Source organism: Henckelia pumila, chromosome 1, assembly GCF_033568475.1.
Source record: "Henckelia pumila isolate YLH828 chromosome 1, ASM3356847v2, whole genome shotgun sequence".
In the NCBI taxonomy this organism is placed as follows: Eukaryota; Viridiplantae; Streptophyta; class Magnoliopsida; order Lamiales; family Gesneriaceae; genus Henckelia; species Henckelia pumila.
In genome coordinates this window covers 100,389,504-100,409,796 of record NC_133120.1, presented here as the reverse complement: position 1 = coordinate 100,409,796, position 20,293 = coordinate 100,389,504, and the positions used below count along the sequence as shown (strand labels likewise).

The 20,293-nt window shown below is 37.2% G+C and overlaps 4 protein-coding genes across 5 annotated transcripts; 1 reads left to right on the top strand and 3 right to left on the bottom strand.

Annotated features, from left to right (window-relative positions):
* Positions 1-150: 150 nt before the first annotated feature.
* LOC140870664 (uncharacterized) lies at positions 151-912 on the bottom strand. The gene has a single exon (XM_073273054.1). It carries the CDS (start codon positions 910-912, stop codon positions 151-153), a length of 762 nt encoding a protein of 253 aa, XP_073129155.1.
* Positions 913-4,920: 4,008 nt separating this feature from the next.
* LOC140873799 (uncharacterized) lies at positions 4,921-9,265 on the top strand. The gene has a single exon (XM_073277090.1). The coding sequence runs from the start codon at positions 5,812-5,814 to the stop codon at positions 8,722-8,724; it is 2,913 nt and encodes a 970-aa protein (XP_073133191.1). The 5' UTR covers positions 4,921-5,811; the 3' UTR covers positions 8,725-9,265.
* A 143-nt stretch (positions 9,266-9,408) lies between these two features.
* LOC140873882 (uncharacterized protein At4g26450) lies at positions 9,409-14,241 on the bottom strand. The gene is made up of 5 exons (XM_073277180.1): positions 13,892-14,241; positions 11,421-13,415; positions 10,995-11,184; positions 10,678-10,732; positions 9,409-9,840 (listed from the first exon to the last, which is right to left on the bottom strand). Exons 2-5 carry the CDS (start codon positions 13,307-13,309, stop codon positions 9,788-9,790), a joined length of 2,187 nt encoding a protein of 728 aa, XP_073133281.1. The 5' UTR covers positions 13,310-13,415; positions 13,892-14,241; the 3' UTR covers positions 9,409-9,787.
* A 1,147-nt stretch (positions 14,242-15,388) lies between these two features.
* Positions 15,389-19,191, bottom strand: LOC140887381 (probable WRKY transcription factor 2). Of its 2 annotated transcripts, none has more exons than XM_073294614.1 (7): positions 18,918-19,191; positions 17,710-18,250; positions 17,178-17,366; positions 16,940-17,057; positions 16,350-16,842; positions 16,106-16,264; positions 15,389-15,996 (listed from the first exon to the last, which is right to left on the bottom strand). In XM_073294614.1, exons 2-7 carry the CDS (start codon positions 18,157-18,159, stop codon positions 15,543-15,545), a joined length of 1,863 nt encoding a protein of 620 aa, XP_073150715.1. In that variant the 5' UTR covers positions 18,160-18,250; positions 18,918-19,191; the 3' UTR covers positions 15,389-15,542. The 2 variants fall into 2 exon arrangements, with proteins under 2 accessions (XP_073150715.1, XP_073150706.1); XM_073294605.1 differs by having other exon boundaries at positions 17,710-18,220.
* Between the last annotated feature and the right edge of the window lie 1,102 nt (positions 19,192-20,293).

Sequence of the window (20,293 nt, the reverse complement as noted above, 5' to 3'; positions counted from 1 at the left end):
TGCCTTCTCCAGGCTCACCGATAGGGGTACATAGGGGTAGGGTCCTTTGGCCCTGTTCATCTCTTCTGCCACCCTCTTCCTTCCTCCTTCTGTCTTCCCCTCGGCCTTTGCTCCCACCTTGGCACTAGGCTTACTCCCAGACGTTCCTTCCTATCTCCTCTGCCTCTGTGCATCCTCCAAATTCACGTACTTCTCAGCTCTACTAAGGAGCTCATCATAAGTCAAAGGAGGCTTCTTGACTAAGGATCTGAAAAACTCCCCTCCTCTCGACCCTTGAGTGAAAGAGTTGACCAAGGTGTCAGCAGTGGCAGCAGGTACTTCCAGAGCTGCTGTATTGAAGCGCTGAACATACTCCCGCAACGATTCCACCTCAGATTGCTTCATATTGAACAAACTGAGAGAAGTCTTCAAATATTTCTTGCTACTCGCATACTGGTGTAGAAAAGCTGAGCTGAAGTCATTGAAACTCTGAATACTACCAGGCTGTAAAAGGTTGAACCATTGCTGGGCTGACCTTACCAAAGTAGTGAGGAAGACCCGACATTTAATTGCATCTGAATATCTATGCAACAAGGCTGCATTTTCAAATCTCCCCAAGTGTTCCTCCGGATCTGAGCTCCCGTCATACTCCCCTAAAGTAGGCTGCTTAAAATTTGCAGGGAGTTCCTCATCTAGAATAGCCCGAGCAAAAGGACTTTCCCTTTGTATAGGCCCAGGCCGACCTCCTACTTGCCGACCTAGTCTCCTAATCTCTTCCCACACCGCATCCATTGGGTTTGGCTGACCCACGGGAGGAGGTGGTGGATTGTGACCCATGGCCGCTTGCACCGTTTGAGTGATGAACTGGCTGAGCTGATCTACAGTCATATCCGCCACATTTCCTCTTCCCCTTCCTCTTCCTCTTCCTGCCATATCTACGTCTTAGCTCGATTTTCCCACAGACGGCGCCAATTGATATACCTCAATAAAGTGATCTCCTTGGATGAGCTGAAGAAACTCCTCCAAATAAGAGATGAACTGCTGCTGACCTGAAACCACTAACAAGAATGTTAAGGGGGGCCGGAAGGTGTTCCGGCGTATCCCCTCCGACGCTCAAGTCAGATGCTAGGATAGCGAAAATATAGAGAGTGGTGTGTGCCCACGAGTGAAGAATTAGGATCCAAATAATGAAAATGAACCTGGTATTTATAGGAGAGAGCTCCGAATTTAGCGCCTACCTTCCTTATCAAGAATTCGCGAATCCCGGGATCACAATCCCGAATATTTAGGCTGAGATCTCGCCCGAATCTTATCTGACAAAGGAAATAACAAACACTTAATCTGAGCTGAACTGTCATCATGAGGACGCTATACTACCTGGGGTCATATGGAAAAGGGATGAGTGATCTATTGCTGAACCCCTGAACTCAACCCGAGCACTGATCCTAACATCTTAGCTAGCTCATCAAGGTTGTCCAACCCCTCTACTGAGCTAACTCCCTACTGACATCGGGGCTGAGATGAATTCCAGAGCTCCCAACCTAAGATGGAGATGATGGTGGAGGAGTTTGAAGGAGGTCCTGAGCTCCCGAGCTGAGCTCCCGAGCCGAACTGGATGATGGTGTGGAGGAGCTTGACTGAGCTCCCGAGCTCCCGAGCTGGGTGATGGTGGTGGAGGAGCTTGACGGATCTCCCGAGCCGACCTCCTGGACCATCCTGTCTATCTAAGGATTGATCTTTACCTTAGGGTCGTCTTTGAGCTGAGGTGATTTCCTCATCGGGGTATCACAATATATATATTTATTCAATTTAAAATTTTAAAAGCATCAAAAAATGATATTTACATAAAACTAATTCATATTTAACATCGATCTTGATATGTTTAAATATAAATTAATGATTTTTTTTTTCTTTATGACTGTCAAAATATCATATGTACCACGAAAACGAAGAAAAATTATATGCTATAAAAGGAAACCAATCCAAGTATATTTATTGTCAATCAATGAAATGTGATAGGTTCTTTCGACATAGGATAGAAGAAATTGTCAAGAAATAGGCGGTTAATTACTATTAACAAGAAACATTAACATAATAAACAATCTAATTGGTACATATACAAATTAAAAGCAGGCACTTCATTATCGAAGTCTGGCAAAATTTGATGAGCAATGCTGCATGTACAAGTTACAATCAAATTTTTATAATAATTTTTAAATCACAAAAAATTCAATACAAAATTTTAATTTATCAAATCTCACGATATATTGAATGCAAAATCTCACGATATCATATCAAAATCTCACGAGATAATAGCAAAATATCACGACATAATTGTTGTAAATATCTCTGTGCGATATATTGGTTGTACCTCTAGCATTATTCTTTGATAATGCTAAATGTACAACAAATATCGTGTATAACGATATTTACAACAATGATATCGTGAAATTTTGCTATTTTATTGCGAGATTGTGTATTTAATATATCGTGAGATTTTGATATATTAAATTCTTGTATTAAATTTTTTATGTTGTAAAATTTGATATACAAATTTTATTATACATGTAGCATCACCCCTAATTTAATGGACACAAATATCATATTTATGAATATATAAGTATATACAATAGTGGCCAAGCCTACAAATATGCATTAAATATATGTTTCAATCTTTCTAGATTTGACCAACCTAATTGTGCGGCCATCAATTCAAGAGTACGATGCCATTATTATTTACCAGTAACGCCCTCTAAATCATAAAGGTACACAGCCATAAAAAGTCATAACATAATTATAATAACGTAGTTTTTTTTAAGCAATAATAACATAGCTTTGTAAATTATAGCGTAGGGTTTTATACTTTGAACAACGTTTTGGGTGCTAGTTAGGGTATTTAATCAATGTAATTATGACCACATTAATTAAAAAAATCAATCAATATATAAAATACTCAGATGGATTAATATAATCTTTCACCAGGTAATTTATATGATATTATAAAAATATTCTAATCAAATCATTTTCCTCAATGTATTAAATCCGATATTGCACTGTTTGGTTTGAGTGATGATATAAGTAATACATGACACCGTTTGGTGTGAAAGATATCACATTGATTTATTAATCATCTTTGCTTTGTCCAATGTTTGGCTCAAGTTCTTCCAAGGATTAGTGTCATGCACCATTATCTAATACAAGTTATATTGATTTAAAATACATATATTATTAATCCATCATTGTCCAATTCATGAACCAAACGGTGTCAGAGATAAAAAATAAATAAGAAATGATAGTTAAAATAATATTGAATTTGATTGATAGATTATAGTTTATTTGATTTGATTGATTAAATTTTATATAAAAATGTTAAATGACTATTTTGTCCTTTTAACAATAAATAAAATAAAAATTATATTATTTATAAGGGGTAATATAGTAATTTAATTCAATGATTTGATTGATGTAAGATAAATAATTAATGATTTAATTGATGTAAAATAAATAGTTAGTATATGGATAAATAATATGGTGATAAGAACGTGAGATGAGATGAGATGAGATGAGTTATATATATATTAATAATATGGTGAACAAAACAATGCCTAAGTTGACAATTACTCAACGAAAAACATGCAAACTATTTATATAGTATTGAAAAATGTTTGACCAGTATAATTTTTCTAAGTATGTATCCCAAAAGATCTCATGATTAAAATATACTATGAATAATAATTAAAATTAATAATTTTATTTAGCATTTTATTCACTTGTATTATGGAAATAATTGGTCTGCCCCTACAAGAAACAATTAATATATAGCCTGATAACAATTATTATCACAAAAATTTATGAGAAGCCTTTTGAGAACAACCATAGAGGCTCTCCCACGATTTACAAATTATGGTTGTGGACATAGCTACTCCTTAAATCCACGAGATTATTACGATTTTGAACTTCATATTCTAAATTTTTGATAATTTGTAATCGATATCTAGGCATATCCAGTATATTTATAAATATTTGTTATTAGTGAATTTTTATTTAGACACTAGATAAATATATTTTTTTTAACAAAAAGTAATATAAATGCCAAGAAATAATAATAGTTTATATATTTAGGCCGATTTTATTTAATTAAAAACCAAGAATTTTTTTTTAATTAAAAACCAAGTATTAAAAGGTCAGTCACTACACTACCTTGGACCAGTCTTGCTCCAATTCCCACGGCAAAAAATATAAAAATGTCACAAATATGTCAGATGAGCTGAGGGAAATCTGACCCTTTATTCATTTATCTGTCCACTATTCCTTGTTTCCATTCAAGACCATTTTCAATTCCTGACATGTACTCGAGGAGAAGGATGGAATGGAATCATCTTTAAAATAAATTTATTCTTTTCAAAGAAAAATAAATTGTTTCTAATATAAAATGTTTATAGTTAAATTTTAAGTTTAATGCACATTAGTTTTTAGTTAAATGTAAGTTTAATGCACATTTTTTGGGACTTATTGAAGAAGAAATTACATTTTTGAGAAGGGATTACATATGCGTTCTTGTAATTTGAACATTTTATATTTTTTTGTCATGCCTATTGATGAATAATTCATGATTTTAGTTCATTATTTTACACCTTTTTCTCTCTAGTTTTAATCTTTCTTCACCGAGCGTTTATATAGAGCCGAAAAAACGATGATTTGACCTCGAAGTTACTTATGTGGCGTTATATATTGTTTGCATATCTAACATCACATTAGTATTCTAATAAAAAAAATGTCTAAAATTGAAAAGAATTTATAAATCAATGAACTAAACTGTGAATTGAAATAATATAACAAAAATGAAAAAAAAAATCAAATTACGAAAATATTAACTTTTCCCTAATAATCATTTTGTTTAATCCGCCACGGCAGGACCTAGATATACTTGATATATTCTGAAGAATATAATATTGTTCTATCTAATAAATTATACATAAATTTTCAAAAAAAAATCTTAATTAACAACTCTGCCACACGCCAATACTATTCTGCGTACGTTAATGGTTCATCTGACCAACGATATTTCCAATGAATTTTTTTTTCCGACCAATCTTTGGCTTCTGTGATCAAATATAAACTTTTGTTAATTTCATAGTTTTAAAACACAAAGAACCAAAAAGTAACACACTCTAAGCCCAAGACAAAACAATAAAGAAATGCAAAAACCTTGTAATATTTGCTATATTTTATGTTCAAACCTCATAGATCCAACTCACAAGCTATCCCATTTTGTACAGCTTGTTTCATTATCAAAGAGGAAAACAGCAGATACTTTACAGATGGCCTCTCTGCAACTATGGAGAAAAAAAGGTCACTCTTTCTTTGTAATTTTCTCCACTTAAAAGTGAACATACAAGCCGTTCATTATAGTTTGTTTCTGCAGAATGGGATTTGTACCTTTAGTTCTTGATTTGTATGATGCTGATTCTTTCGTGCACTCTGATCCACTCCTGAACAGTAAAAGCTGAGGTCTGATTCTGACTCTTCAAGGCCCACAAATGGAAGAAGATTGATGATTCAAGAATTCAAAAGTGTACACTGTTGCATTCATATTATTCAAGACCGAAGTGTCCTTAGTCAGCACAAGTTTAATTCACCTGTCATTTTGAATCAGAGCTAGAATCCAACACCAAGAACAGTTCCTCTCTGGTTTTTCCAATCAAGGCTTTGAATTTCTTGTCAATCCCACTGAAATATATGACTCCAGACATTCCAACTTCTCACTCTAGAATCCCTTTTCTTGCCTCTGCTGAAACGTACTTTTTAGGCCTTCTGCTGCATTAGCAGAACATGGAAGAAGACTTGGGATTGTCTGCAGGAGGTTTTGAAGAGGGGAAGATAGTTGAAACCAAGTTTCTCACCATCAAGATAAAAGGCTCAGGCAAGAAGAATGGTAAGGAAATTTTAGCCAACATTGTTCCTTCAAATCAAGATTCATCAGTCTCCAAGAAATCAACAGCAAATTCTATAGCATCATCTCCATGCCACTCTCCACTCATCTCCCCTCCATCCTCGGCATTTGTTTCAGCTTTGCAATCACCTTACATTTCTCCAAGAGCCATTTTGGCTGCAAATCCAAGCCCAAATCCCACACAAGAATGTCCCACTCCGGCTACCACCATTACTCATCCCTCTCCGCCGATGTCATGCTCCGGCTCTCAGTCGGATGACATCCCTAGCACTTCATACACTCCGCCGCCTGAAAGGCAAGACTACACCACTGATCCGGCCAAGACAAAGCTCAAGATTGTTACTTGCGTACCAGTTTCAGGCACAGAAACTGCACCTAGAATCTCGTTCTCTTTCCCTGTGCCTAGAAACTCATTCACCAAAGGCCCGGTTTCGCCGGTTTCAAATTTGAAGCTTAGGAGTTGTGATGTGTACATAGGATTTCATGTTCAAAACCTGAATTTGACACGGTTTTGTAAGTGGCTTAAATCGGAGTTGGAGGTTCAGGGAATTGCTTGCTTTGTGGCGGACAGAGCCAAGTATGCCGATAATCAGAGCCATGAGATTGCTGACAAGGTTATTTGCTCCGCAACCTTTGGTTTGGTGGTGATCACAAGTAATAGTCTTGTCAGCCATATGAGCTTGGAGGAGATTAGATTCTTTGCTCAAAAGAAGAACTTGATCCCTCTGTTCTTCAACACAGATGCCAATGAGATTAGGACTCTTTTCGAACCTGTTTCGGATAATGCGTGTAAAGAAGCATTAGATTTACTAAAGAGATATCATGAGGTTCGGCTAGAAGCAAACGAGGGTAACTGGCGAAGCTGTGTTTCAAAAGCAGTGAATATGCTAAGAGGAAAGCTAGGGAGGAAGAGTGTGGTTGAAAAGGAAGTCAAAATACTTGAGGAGATACTCTTTTCAAGAAACGAGTTTTTTGTGGGGAGGGAGAGGGAGATTATGGAAATCAAGACTGCATTATTCGGTTGTCGGGATTATTTGGCTGACGAGGAAAGCGAGGTTGACCATGGTCGGGCAGGAAAATACACAAGTTCAGAGGTTGGAATCGGAAGAAACTCAGTTAAGAGGAATAAACAGAAGAAGTCGAAAAGTGGGAAACTCAAGAACTTGGGCAGCAGCGTTGTGTGCATAAACGGATTGCCGGGAATCGGAAAGACAGAGCTTGCTTTGGAATTCGCCCACCGATATTCGCAAAGATACAAGATGGTTTTGTGGGTTGGTGGCGAAGCTCGGTATTTCAGGCAAAATATACTGAACTTGTCTCTTAACATGGGGTTGGACGTGAGTGCGGATGAAGAGAAAGAAAGAGGGAGGCTTCGTAGCTTTGATGAACAAGAATCTGAAGCCTTCAAAAGGGTTAAAAGGGAGCTGTTTCGAGATACACCGTATTTACTAATCATCGATAATCTTGAAAATGAAAGGGAATGGTGGGAAGGAAAGGATCTACATGACTTCATACCAAGAAACACAGCAGGCACTCATGTGATAATCACTACAAGGCTCTCCACAGAAACAAGCTTTGATTCAGTGAAGCTTCAACCATTGCCTTTGAATGATACAATGGCAATAATTAGAGGAAGAGGAAAGGAATATCCGGCTGCAGAAGTAGAGTTTCTTGAAAAAATTGATGAAAAATTGGGCAGTTCGAGTTTTGGTTTGTCGTTGGTTGCTTCTCTTGTAACAGAATTTGCAATCAATCCATCTGTTCTATACGAGGCAGTGAATCAGACCCAATATGTCCACGAAGATGCTGACTACTCCAGTTTGAGCATTGCAGATAAGGAATTTGTTAGAACCAACCCGTTCTTAATGAAAGCCCTCTCCTTCTGTGGGGCTTTTTTGCAGCAAAAGAGTGGGAACCGGTACCTTCTTGCCTCAAGAATGCTCAAGGTTGGAGCATGGCTTGCCCCAGCACCTGTTTCGGCAAATTTACTCGCAGCAGCAGCATCTAACATACCATCCACAGGAGACAAAGTAAGAAAGTGGACCAAATGCTTGAAGCCAACAACTTTGAATTGCTACTCGGGGTGTTTAGCGAGCCAAACATGCAAGAGAGAAGAGGATTCAGCCCTACTTTTAGTTAAACTGGGTTTGGCTCGAAAAACAAACCGGCAACCTGGCTGCTGGATTCAATTCCACCCCATCACTCAAACATTCACCAAAAGAAAAGACAGTACTTTTGCTGCCAAGGCAGTAGTTCAAGGAGTAAGGAAAACTGGGAATACATCAGCAAATTTTGAACACCTTTGGGCCTCAACATTCCTTGTGTTCGGTTTCAAATCCGAAGGACCGGTTGTTCAGCTCAAGGCGATTGACACGGTTCTCTTTATAAAGAAAACGGCTCTCCCTCTAGCAATAAGAGCATTCACCACCTTCTCCAGATGCAACTCGGCCTTAGAGCTCCTAAAAGTATGCACTAGCGTGCTCGAAGAAGTGGAGAAATCATTTGTGTCTCAAATACAGGACTGGTGCCATGGCTCCCTTTGCTGGAGAAATGCACTGAATTCGAATCAAAGAGTGGATGAATATGTGTGGCAGGAGGTTACCTTGCTGAAAGCCACACTACTCGAGATGAGGGCAGAGTTACTTCTAAGAGGCGGCCATTTTAGCAGCGGTGAAGAGGTTTGCAGGACATGCATCAGCATTAGGACAGTGGTACTGGGACACAACCATGCTCAAACTTTAGCTGCTCAAGAGACATTGGCAAAGTTAGTTAGGATGAGAAGTAAGATATAATGTTTATTTCAAGAAATCACAGTTCAAACACTGTAACTCGGTTTCGTTCACTCTGTAATGATGCTGCCATTATCTGTTACATAAAAAATCGAAGACTCCAGCATAGACTGGGAATTTATCGCAACCCGTGTTGAATTTTCAGGTTTGTGTGTAGTGAATATTTATGATGAAATGTATCCTGATAGGAGTTCAAAAATCACGGATTAAAGTCGCAAGACATTGTCATAGTCAAAAGGTTTTCTTCCAGAAATTGCATCTTCAATCCCATCTAATCATGTATTTCATCCCTCCCGTTTCAATTTCAAATATTGATACCTTTCATTTTAATTTTTTCTTAGACAAACAATTTCATTCTTCTTTTTTAATGACCACATGCCAAATATCTGTTTGTAAGTTTGTAACACGTTTAAATTAATTATGAAATTTTAAGTTAGAAATAAGTTACATAAGTGCAATTATTTTAACCTTACAATGTATGTATGCTTCAAAAAAATTTCTAGTTAATTATGGATTTTGAAATTACATATATGCTATTAAAAAGCATATCCACGACTTCACTTGAAAGTCGAAACAAGCACGGGGAAGTACGGAAAATTACCAAGACTTTACTACCCACCATTTACTCAATTCTGACCCGATGTGATTCCGGATTTGAAGTCGCACTGCTTAGAAGCAAATCAAAACTGAAACCAAGGAGCTAAAGTGTTTGCACCGACACGGGCTCGGTTTCCACAAACTGGAAAAATGGTAAAATTCCACCGGACCTAAAGGTATGAACAGCAGTCGTCTCGCTTAGAATGGCATTTTCTGGCGTCTGCTGTGGGAAATTACCAACCTTGTTTCTTACAACATTTCTAGGCTAAACTAGAGACAAGAAATTATAAGATACAATTCCATGTTCCAGTTATCGATTATTACCAACTATTTCTCAACCTACTATGAGCAGGAATAAAGTCATACTAAAGATGATATACTTCCAACATCTTCATACCATATCGTGTACAAACAAGTTGAAACGAGAAGTGACAGGAACTTATTGAACAACAGCAGGATGCATAAATGCTCAAAATGGTTTTCCATAATCTTGTGTTGGCTGCTCCCAGTTCCTCAGAAAGCCTACAATAAGATTTAAAAAAATAGTCTGAAAGAGGAAATGCAATGAAATTACACGATGATTCGTTCAAGCAACACATTTGGGACTATGAGATAACCCCAAGTACATCCCGTCCAAAGCAGAAAAAATTAAAACCACGGTGTAGATATCACACAACATGGAAGTAAATGAGGGGGACCAATAAATTGAACCAGTTAAGAAATTACACAAGAGACAACTTGGAATTGCCCTCACTTTGGCAACTCATTGAAGGTGAGAAATTTGTTCGTTCATTCTTTGCAGGTAACATTGTTTATTTCCCAAAGGTTCTATTTAGACAAGGAAAGGCAGCAAGCCCAATCTCCAAAGTAGTCTCATTAACTCTAACCTTATGTCTTAGAAAAAGGTTTCAGTTACCAATACGCCTATGTCAACACAAAACAAGTTTCTACGGGAATGTTTAGTTTCAAATATATAGGAATGAAAATGTGGAGAAAAAACTAGCAAGACTTTAAACATTGATATCATCCCTTATCTTGGGGTGGGTCGGAAGGGGTTGTGTGTTGGATCTTCATGAATTGGATGGTCATTATAGTGAGACAGTTTGTCAAATATTAAATATTTGATACACAAGGAAATGGAAGTTGTAAACTTTTCTAAATATTTCCCCTAAGTAACAATAAATAAATTTTATGCCGCTCTACGACATCAGTCCTTACTAACAGAAATGCCTAAAATATGGAGGCATGTAAAAGCTCATTAACAACAAAAGACCTATCCAACTTACAACAAAAGAGAAGCAATGAAAATGGATTATAGAACTTTCAAAGTAAATCACTAAATTGAAGTATAAAGCATACTTATTGGTATCTCTCCCAGGGCCATATAAATTGAGTCATCATCGCCAAGAATTCCCTGCAACAGATTTGAAACATTAAAACTATCTATGACTACCAACTACCAAAAGTATGTTTCATTCGTCATTTATTTAGGTCGAATAAAAAGAATGTAGATATATAAGAGGTATCACATAGCAAATATTATGCTGATTCATAACAAGTGATAACCAAATCACTCTAACAATTGGTATCTTTTTATTTAGCAACAGAAACTAACTGCTTCTTCAATACAGATCATGACGAAATGGGAAGAAGTCATTGGAAGTTGACCATGATACCTCGCCATTAGGAAGGCCAATCTCACTGTGCAAGGAATTTAAGTCGGTTGGTACAGAAGAACTGTGTGGGCTGTGATTTCCCAGTAAATCTGAGAACATAAGCCCATAACCATCCTGAACGTCAGGAATCTCATTAGCATTATGTAAATTATTAGGAAAGCTATCCAAGTCCGTAAATACAGAATCCGCCCTGCATAATTGAGATATACTAGATTTAGAAGAAAAACTATGTCGAACAAGCAGAAATAATTTGGTTGTGAAGTTAGGTAAGAAGTTAACCACACCAAATAAAAAAGACAAAAAGAAAAACAAACTAACTAAAAGCCAAATGCACAATGAAGGTAAGTGCAGTTTGGATGAAATAATGTTTAATACTTTAATCGTGAAGCTGTATATGCATGCAGTAGAACATGCAACAGTACACACCTTTTCTCAGGATGACTGAAGATATTGTCTTCTTGCCCAGAATCAATTTCCAGATCGATAACCTCAATGTTATTATTATTCATCCCAAGTTTAGCATTTTTATTAGGCACATTCGAGCTGTTATTCATAGACAAACCAAAATCAACAGGTGCTGCTTCTTTTTCAGTTTCAATAACAGAAGGAAAAAGCAAAACCCTTTCTGCATTATCATTCTCACTGGCATCACAAGTTCCACTAAGATTAAGGTCACAAGTCTTAAATCCTGTGAACTCACAGGATTCATCTCGATTTTTGGGAAATGGAGAAACATTAAAACTCTTCTGATCAGGAGATAGAACTGATTGTGTACTCTGTGCAATTATTGCCTCTTGTGAAGTTGGCTGATTTTCCATTGAAGTTGAAAGAGGTAGGCAGCCATTAGCTTCAGTATCTACTGAAGAACAGTTTCTGAGTTTTTTAAAAACCTCCTTACCACTGGTGTCATCATCTATCGGTCTTTTTAAACCTATATTCATACTCATGGAGGTGGAACAGCTGACAACAGACAGCCCCTCCTCAAGTAGTTCCTTTTGCCCTTTAAACACAGATTGTTCCTGGAAATATGTGGGCCTTGACCGTCCAGACCTTGTCATGTATGCAACCGGCTGCTCTTTATCCGTGCCTGTAGCTTTCTGAACATCAGAGTCAAGGCTATTTAGTTCATGCATTTTATAAGTTGAAGCATTTCCAGTAGAACTGTCATCAGGAACATCTACAACTTGAACTTCAGAACCTCCAGAAAGTTCTCTTCCAGTTATTTTGTCATCTTCATTCATGGGATCCGGACCACCCTTTGAACCCTTCACTTTCAATGAAGAACGGGCTCTAGTGGGAATCCGTGGAAATTTGAAGTGCTTCAGTAAATCAACATCGTACTTACTCGGTAAGGTTTCCCCCAGGGCAGAATCTGCTATCTCATTCTCATTCTGCGATATTTCCACGTCATTAACAATCCTCTCTTTGTTAACCACCTCAGCTCCTGCATCAGATTTATTAGCATCACTAGACGACTCTTTTGTGGCTTCCACCTTGGCATCAGCTGATAGAAACTTTTCTGCACTAGACGAGCTCGCTTTTGCCCCTGCATCCTCCATTGAATTGTGCTCCTCAAACTCAGATGGCAGATTACTCGCAGCACAACCTTCTTGAACTACTTCACCCAGAGACAAAGTTTGCATTCCGCCATGGCCATCTCCATCGACGGGCTGATCAACATGCTGTCCAGAGGAAGCATCACTCTCGACCCCTATGCTAGGAAAATCTCTACTCCTGTCAGCCCATGCCCCACTTTTTCCCGTCTCTGTATTCACCTCTGGGCCGTGATTTTTAAAGGATCCCATTCTTCTCCTCCCTCTCATAGAGTTCCTTGAACCATCCATGGAATTTTCGTCCACGGGATTCCTTCTCCTGGTGGGACCTATTTCAAGAGCAACATTTCCTAAATGTGTGTTGTCTGGTGCACGGCCATCCATTGGAATTTGCATGTCTACTTCATGTGGCCTAAAAACATGAAGTCGACCCATTTGGTTCTTCAACCCACCATTCTTCAATTTCCCTGAGAGTGCATTTGGCGGCAGCACACCCTTAGCCACCAAATACTCAGCAGCTAACCTACCAGCTTCCATGAAAATGTCAATCCCGTGTGAAGGAGGCGGCGGAGGTTGAAATTGCCTAGAATGACCACCACGTCCAAAGCCACCACGGTTGTTGTTCCTATGCTCGGAACCATACATCCGATGGCCTCTCATCGAACCTTCGGGCGACATTCTGGAAGTTGCAGCCTGACCCCTCATACCCATAGAATTAGACCAGTATCCGTTCCCTGGTCCATTCCGATGCCTCGCGTGCATATTTCAGACAGTTATATATTATCCAGATACAGAGATATATTGAGATAAACAGCTGAAAATCCTCTGCAAAATATATTTTCCAGCCACTGATGCTTCTCCAATTTACCTTCAATAAAACATTCCAAACCTCAGGATCACATTCAATATTTTTAACCGCATAAATACAATTTTGACCAATAAAATAAAAGATAAAACATCACCAGACGACTTGACAGAAAGAAATGCCCAATTTTCATTTCTTTGCATGTCCAGAATCTAAACATACAATAACATAGATAATTACATTTTTCTACATCTAAAGAATACGATAAGAATTTTACAGGTAGCAAAGAAACTGACCGGCAGTGAAATATAACTAGAATTGTTGCAGTATTTCAATGAAATGACGCGACATATATATTTTTTAGTTTTGTCTTTCCTCGTTTGAAAGATTTCTACCAAGACCCAACAAAATTAAACCTTTTTTTACAAATAGAAGCTCTGTGAGAAGCGAGAATAAACAATCAAAATCTCACATCAACTTGCAGATCTGGCGATTTATGAACCAAGAAATTCCAAATCGGGTACGTCAGTGGGGTTTACCTTACAGTTGAGTGAAGTCGATGCCAAATTTTTAAGGGTTTCAGTCTTTCAGAATCAGATCCAGTTCTCAATTCTCATCATCAGCCATTCAATAGTGGTAAAATCTCCACCTCTCCATCATCAAAAAAAGGTTCAATCCCCAGCTAAAATATTGTGCACAGAATTTCGTATTTTAAGCGAATTATTGAGATCCAAGAACGGTCCAGGAATCAATTACAGTCTGATCCACTGCGTAATTACATATAATTTTGTGAATATTCCTCTATGAAAAGGGATTACAAATCAACGAGAAATTGGGTGGTAAAATCTGCAGCTTTTAGGCATACAACTGATTCCTCATCCTAGGGATATCATTGAATGAAGCACGGTTCAGATGCTACATGGGGCGGGTTGATCCACTAATGATCCGGAACCGCCCACTAACTCCATTGTGGTTCCGGTTTCGACCCAATTCCATCTGATTTTCACTTCTGAATTTTAAAATATATATATTTTTTTTGATGAGATTTAAAATATATATATTAATACTTTCTTTGCATGTATTACGTGCTTATATAAATCTTAATTTTTAATAAAAAAACAAAAACAAAAACAAAAAAACAAATTGTAAAATTAAATATAGTATTTTCATAAATAAACCGTCACTAAAACACGCAACATGTGTGTGATATTTTCATAAATAAAAAAACACCAAATGCCACAAATTTAATGTCATTTTGGTAAATAAGAGAAAATTTAATGACTAAGAAAAGATAATGTAATATAAAATGACTAATTTGTCTAATGATCTAAGCTTTGTTGTGAATTAAGTTAAGATATAATGTTAGTTTTTATCTAAAGTTTCACCCATTAATTGCGAGTTAGTTAATTAAAAAAATAATTATATTATTATTTATATAACATTAATAATGTTAACATAAAAACTCATGTGAAACGGTTTCACATCTTTTATTTGGGTCACTCATGAAAAATTGTTACTTTTTATTTGTAATTTATCAATAAATATCAGATGTTGTCTGATTTTAAAAATTTTTAATTACCAAACATTCTTTTACTTTAATATAAATTTTTGTATATTTAATATATCATATCAGTCTGAAAACAATGTGAAAAACAATTAGCATAAAAAATTTATGTATATTTAAAAAAAACAATAATGTGCACCCATAATATGGAAAGGACACTAGTCACTGGTGTGTGTATACATATGCGTGTGTATCCAACTAATATTGACTTGATTAAGAATTTATTATCATTCTTATTATTATTATTATTTGCCGTATATAAAAATTGTACTTGTTTTTTACATGACGTAATTTTATGTTAAAGTAGTTCCGTTGTCGTCTTGGAGATTGATACAAAAATTACAAGAAGCATTTATTCAGTTTTCATGGCATGTAATTCATTTGATAATGTTAAAGAACACATGATCCCTTTACCACTATTGAATGAGTGTTTTAGGTAATTCTCAAGCACTAATAATAGCTAAATGCGAACTATAGAATTTTTATTCTGTAATGAATAAAAGGAAAGAATCATTACATTGTGCTATAAGAATTGCGCTTGAAGGATTTCTTTTCATACCATTCATAAATCTCTAACATCATCCATACAATTCCAATTTACAATGTAAAATCCACATGGTCCCTTGTTATTGATTTGGTTCTTCTTCTTTGGGCAGCGTATGGTCCGTATTGTTCACCTGGAGTGGCTGATGCCCGGTATATTGATGGACTGGTTTTGCTGATAACTTCACTTGGTTGTGTCCTAAAACAGCCATTCCAAGACTGGCTAACCCAGCTTGATGATTCATTCCAAACGCATATCCAGGATGCGGTCCGCCCGGGAGACCAAACGACCCGAGCGGGGTGCTTTCGAAATGGGATGTGCTGCAATGAGGTCGAGGCGGCTCCAGCTTCTGTTCATGACTTGAAGCAGCAGTACTAGAGACTTGCACAGCTTTAACATGGCTGCTGTTACGAGCTGCGGGGACATCGTGGTTGTGCTTCCCCTCGTATGTGGTTATTACGGACTTGAAGTCGTGGCAAGCCCTCTCCACGTGCTTGCGGACGTTGCAGCCAGGGCTGGTACATTTGTAGTAACTCCTGCAGCAGACATTAAGAGCATTACTTATGGGTGCTAGGAACACATAAATCCCATGTTTTCTTGGGTTTTATCTTCACCATATTCTAAAGCAATATTATCAAATTTAACCTCGGGTTTGGGTTTCCTTTCACGACTTTCTGACCATATTTGCGCCACCTATATCCGTCGTCCAGTATGTCGACATCGCTGGTGGTTTGGACCACAACTCTAGGCTCCCTTATGGCTCTGGCAGACCCACTCAGTTCTTCAGCGTAAGTTTCAATTCTCCTACCAAAAGATAAAAACATAAACACAAATTTTATCTTGGCATCCACTTCAGGGGTTTATCACTCGAGCAAAATGAAGTAGAAACCTTCTCTTTGATTCCAATTCTTCTCCTTCGCCATCATAACCTAATGACGCGCTTAAATGAGTTGTATGATCATCTTCATCATCGTCATTTAAAAAGGTGGAAGTCGCATCGTCCCCTGTCCCAAATTTGGTGCCATTTAGAACCTGAAAAGCACTGATTCCATAGCTGCATTCTTGCCTCAATGGAGCTGAGGATGTTGCTTCGAGAATATCTTGCCTCCGACCTGGTGGAGGTTTCGGGTGGCTGTGTGTTCCCTTGTAGATTATTTCTGTAATCTCGCCTTCTTGGGACCGTTCCACTTTCTTTTTAACTGGGCAATTTGCATAAGTGCACTTGTAATAACTCCGAGGACAGTCACTTGCTTTCACATTTTTCTGGCCATATTTTCTCCAATTATAACCATCCCCTGATGGGCCACCATCAGCATTGGGATCTTCGCTGCACAATTGATCTCCATCATCCTCCTGTGGTTCATTTGAAGACGGAGAATTCTCTGAAACAACAGTAGAATCATAAGTCCACAAGATGAACGAACACTGTGTTCTTTTAGGCTAGTGACTTTGATAAATATGCCATCAGAGACAACTTACCATCAATGTTGAAGTAAACTTTGGAGGGTTCCATAGTGTGATGCAATAGGCGATTTTGTAAATGAGAAGAATCTCGAACACTAAGGAATGGTTGTGGAGAAAGACTAGATGGATTCGCCTGGTAAATTGACAGTATAACATGTGGAAAATAAGAGTACTAGAAACTGTAATACACAGAACTCTATGAAATGTCTTCCATGCGATAACAAAAGATGCAAATAGGATAGAGAGATCATACAGTTACTTCATTCACTGCCTTAATATCAGGGAATAAACTAGATGCGGCAACTGATCTAAATGCAAATGCTGAGGCATCTTCAAAAGTTTTCTCCTTGCCCTTCCCATGATAATCTTTCATCAATGAAGAATTCTGGACACTCCCACTTGGAGCAAATGAAAATTTTCCAGTTGTAGGGGATGGCAACACCTACAAAAACAATCCCAACCAATTAAGGATGTCAGAAGGATAAAATAATCTAATCACCAAGACATTTCAGCAACCAGCGTATCACTTTTTCTTAGTTTAAGGCAGCCATAAATTGGTTCCCTTACTAAAGTACGAGCATGAACACGACTAGAAATGGAAATATATGATACAGGGAGGAAAAGTTTGCAAGTGGCAATGACTTGAATAAATCATTTATTGACCCCCATGCCCCCCTTCACGAGACATGCTGCAATCTTTGACCATTTAGAGGAGTAGCATTAATCTATATTTTTTCAAAGAAAAGATGATGGTTAATAGGAAGGTGTATGTTTACCAAGCTTACCAGAGGATTTGAGAGGAAAACGGGTGAATCCAGCAAAATTGTGGGGCTGAGCCCAAAAGGGATAGCTGAACAAGGCGGTGGAACTTCGGCGCTCTTAGAAATCTCAGAAGGTCTGATGCTCTTTGTATTCAACCTTGGAGCATTGAAACCAGTTCTAGCTGTGATCCTCTCCATAAGACCTCCACAGGAGCTCATTTTCGCTTCATCCGGCACATTTATGTTGCTTCCTTCTTCTACCATTACACAAGCTCGCATTCCATTATTTTCAACAGTATTTCGTGATGCATCTTGTACTTCAGGTGCCAGAACTGTTCCACCATCGTTAACATACTTGGTATTAGATTTTGCTGCATTATCCTCACAGACCAGTGATGAGAAAAAGGCTCTTGGACTAGGACTCGGAAACATCCAATCTTCCATTATGGTAACATGATCATCAAATCCACCCATAATACTGTCTGGTTTATCAAAAGACCACAAATTCGCAGAGCTTGATTCCCAAGTAGAACACCTGAAAACTCATATGCATAGAAGAGAGCAACTATGCAAAATAAGATTTTCTTTGAACGGAAGCATAACCGAAATAAACCCAATCCAGTTGGGCAGCCATGAATCAAATGATTCACATCAGAAAAAGAAACTCAAGAACAGTAAAGTTGCTCATAATCACACTAAACATATAAACAGTATATAGACACTCGCTCGCCGCCACGAAGAGTAAAACCTTCAGCTCTTTCCATTAGTAACAAGCAAAATCCACCAAAAAATCGATAACTCGGAGCTGTGAGAAGGCTAACAATTATCAACCCGATATTCCCTTTTAAGATCCACAAACAAATGCAAGCAATTAACGCCAAAAGTAGAGTCCATTCACTCTAAAATTCGTCAACCGTTATAATAAAACAGGAAAACCGAATTCCACAATCTTTATGCAGGGACAAACTTAAGACAGATGATTATATCATTTTAAAAAATCTTGATCTTTGTTCCCAAATCACAGTCATTCAACAAATGGAGACAAGGCGACAATATTCTGAAATCATAAACCCGTCAAGATCCAACGATTGGGAATAACATAAAACAGCAAACATACAAGAAGGAAAAAAGCCAGAAATGACAAAAAAGAACCCAAGTATACAACTAAAAAAACAGGGAAAAAGAACCAAGTACGAGACTCAATCATTGACAAAAGACACAAAAGTTCTTACCTCAAGAAAACATAGAGCGGTCAAAAATTCAAAAACAAAAATCCAAAACCCCTTCTCTGGGCCTCCATCCGATTACTTTCGAGGCTGCTTAATGGATATCTCACACCATTAAATGATGCATAGTATCGTTTTTTCCCCTAAAAAGAACGGACCAGACGAAACCAAAGCATATACCCCACCTTCCCTCCTGTCAATTCATCTCTGCTGTCACTCTCTAATCACCCAGAATTTTTACCCATCCACGAAATGGCTTGGCAGTTAGATGTAAGAGTGAATGAAAATGTGTGTGATTGCATGTGAAAATACAATTTTATTTTTTTTTTTATGTAAATGAAAATACAAGATTTAGAATATCAATAATGAGGAATTTATGTTATTTTTCGGAGTTTTCTAAAAATAAAAAACGGGACGTGGTTAAATAACCCGGTGCTTTTCGTAAATTTAGGCCCCGTTTAGTTTCAAAAGTCAGACCAAAAAAACATTTTTTTAAGTGCTTTTCATTTAATAAAGCCAAAAATTATAGCTTAAAAAAATATTTTTTTTAAAAAATGTCTACCAAATCCAAACGGGGCCTTATTAGTGTTTTATTAAATGTACATTCAATTATTACAAATATCATAGTTTTATTTTTTTTTAATTTTTATGTGATGTAACGTGTTAGACTCTGAACGGAAACATAAAAATCTTCAATAAAAAAATATATATTTGACATAAAAAATAATAATTTTTTGTATACAGTATATTTCGTAAAATTGGATCATAAAATTTTTTTATATAAACTTTATAGTCTTCGAATAAAAGGTTAGGTTACTCTGTGTGAGGAAATTGTGGATGCTCATGCTACCCACAGTATCCTGTGGATAGCGTGGTAGGTTTTGATTGATCTAAATCAATGAATACCACGTGGGACTTATTGATTTGGACCAATCATGAAAGAATACGTTGTCATAGGGTACTATCCTATGAGCATCATGTACAAAACAGTGTAGGAGATAGCACGAAAGAAGCGAGAAATTGTAGGAATTGTTGCCACGTGATCAAATGAAATTGAAAAGAAGCATCAATATCCGTCCAAGTGGAGGGAACTAAATGACAATAAAGAGAACCTGATTTCATGCATTTATCTGGAACCATTTTATTTGATGCTTACTAAATGGGAAAATTAGCGTTTTAGTCCTGTATCTTGGCTTCTTTTTTGTTTTGGTCCTGTATGTTGGCTTGTTTTGGAAAAAATCCTGTAACTCGGTTTTTTTTTTTGGATTTAGTCCTATATGTTGGCTTATTTTGGTTTTGGTCCTGTAAGTTGGTTTGTTTTTTGATTTTTGTCCTGTAAGTTATCATGTTTTGGAATTTAAAATTTGATCTCTAATTATTTT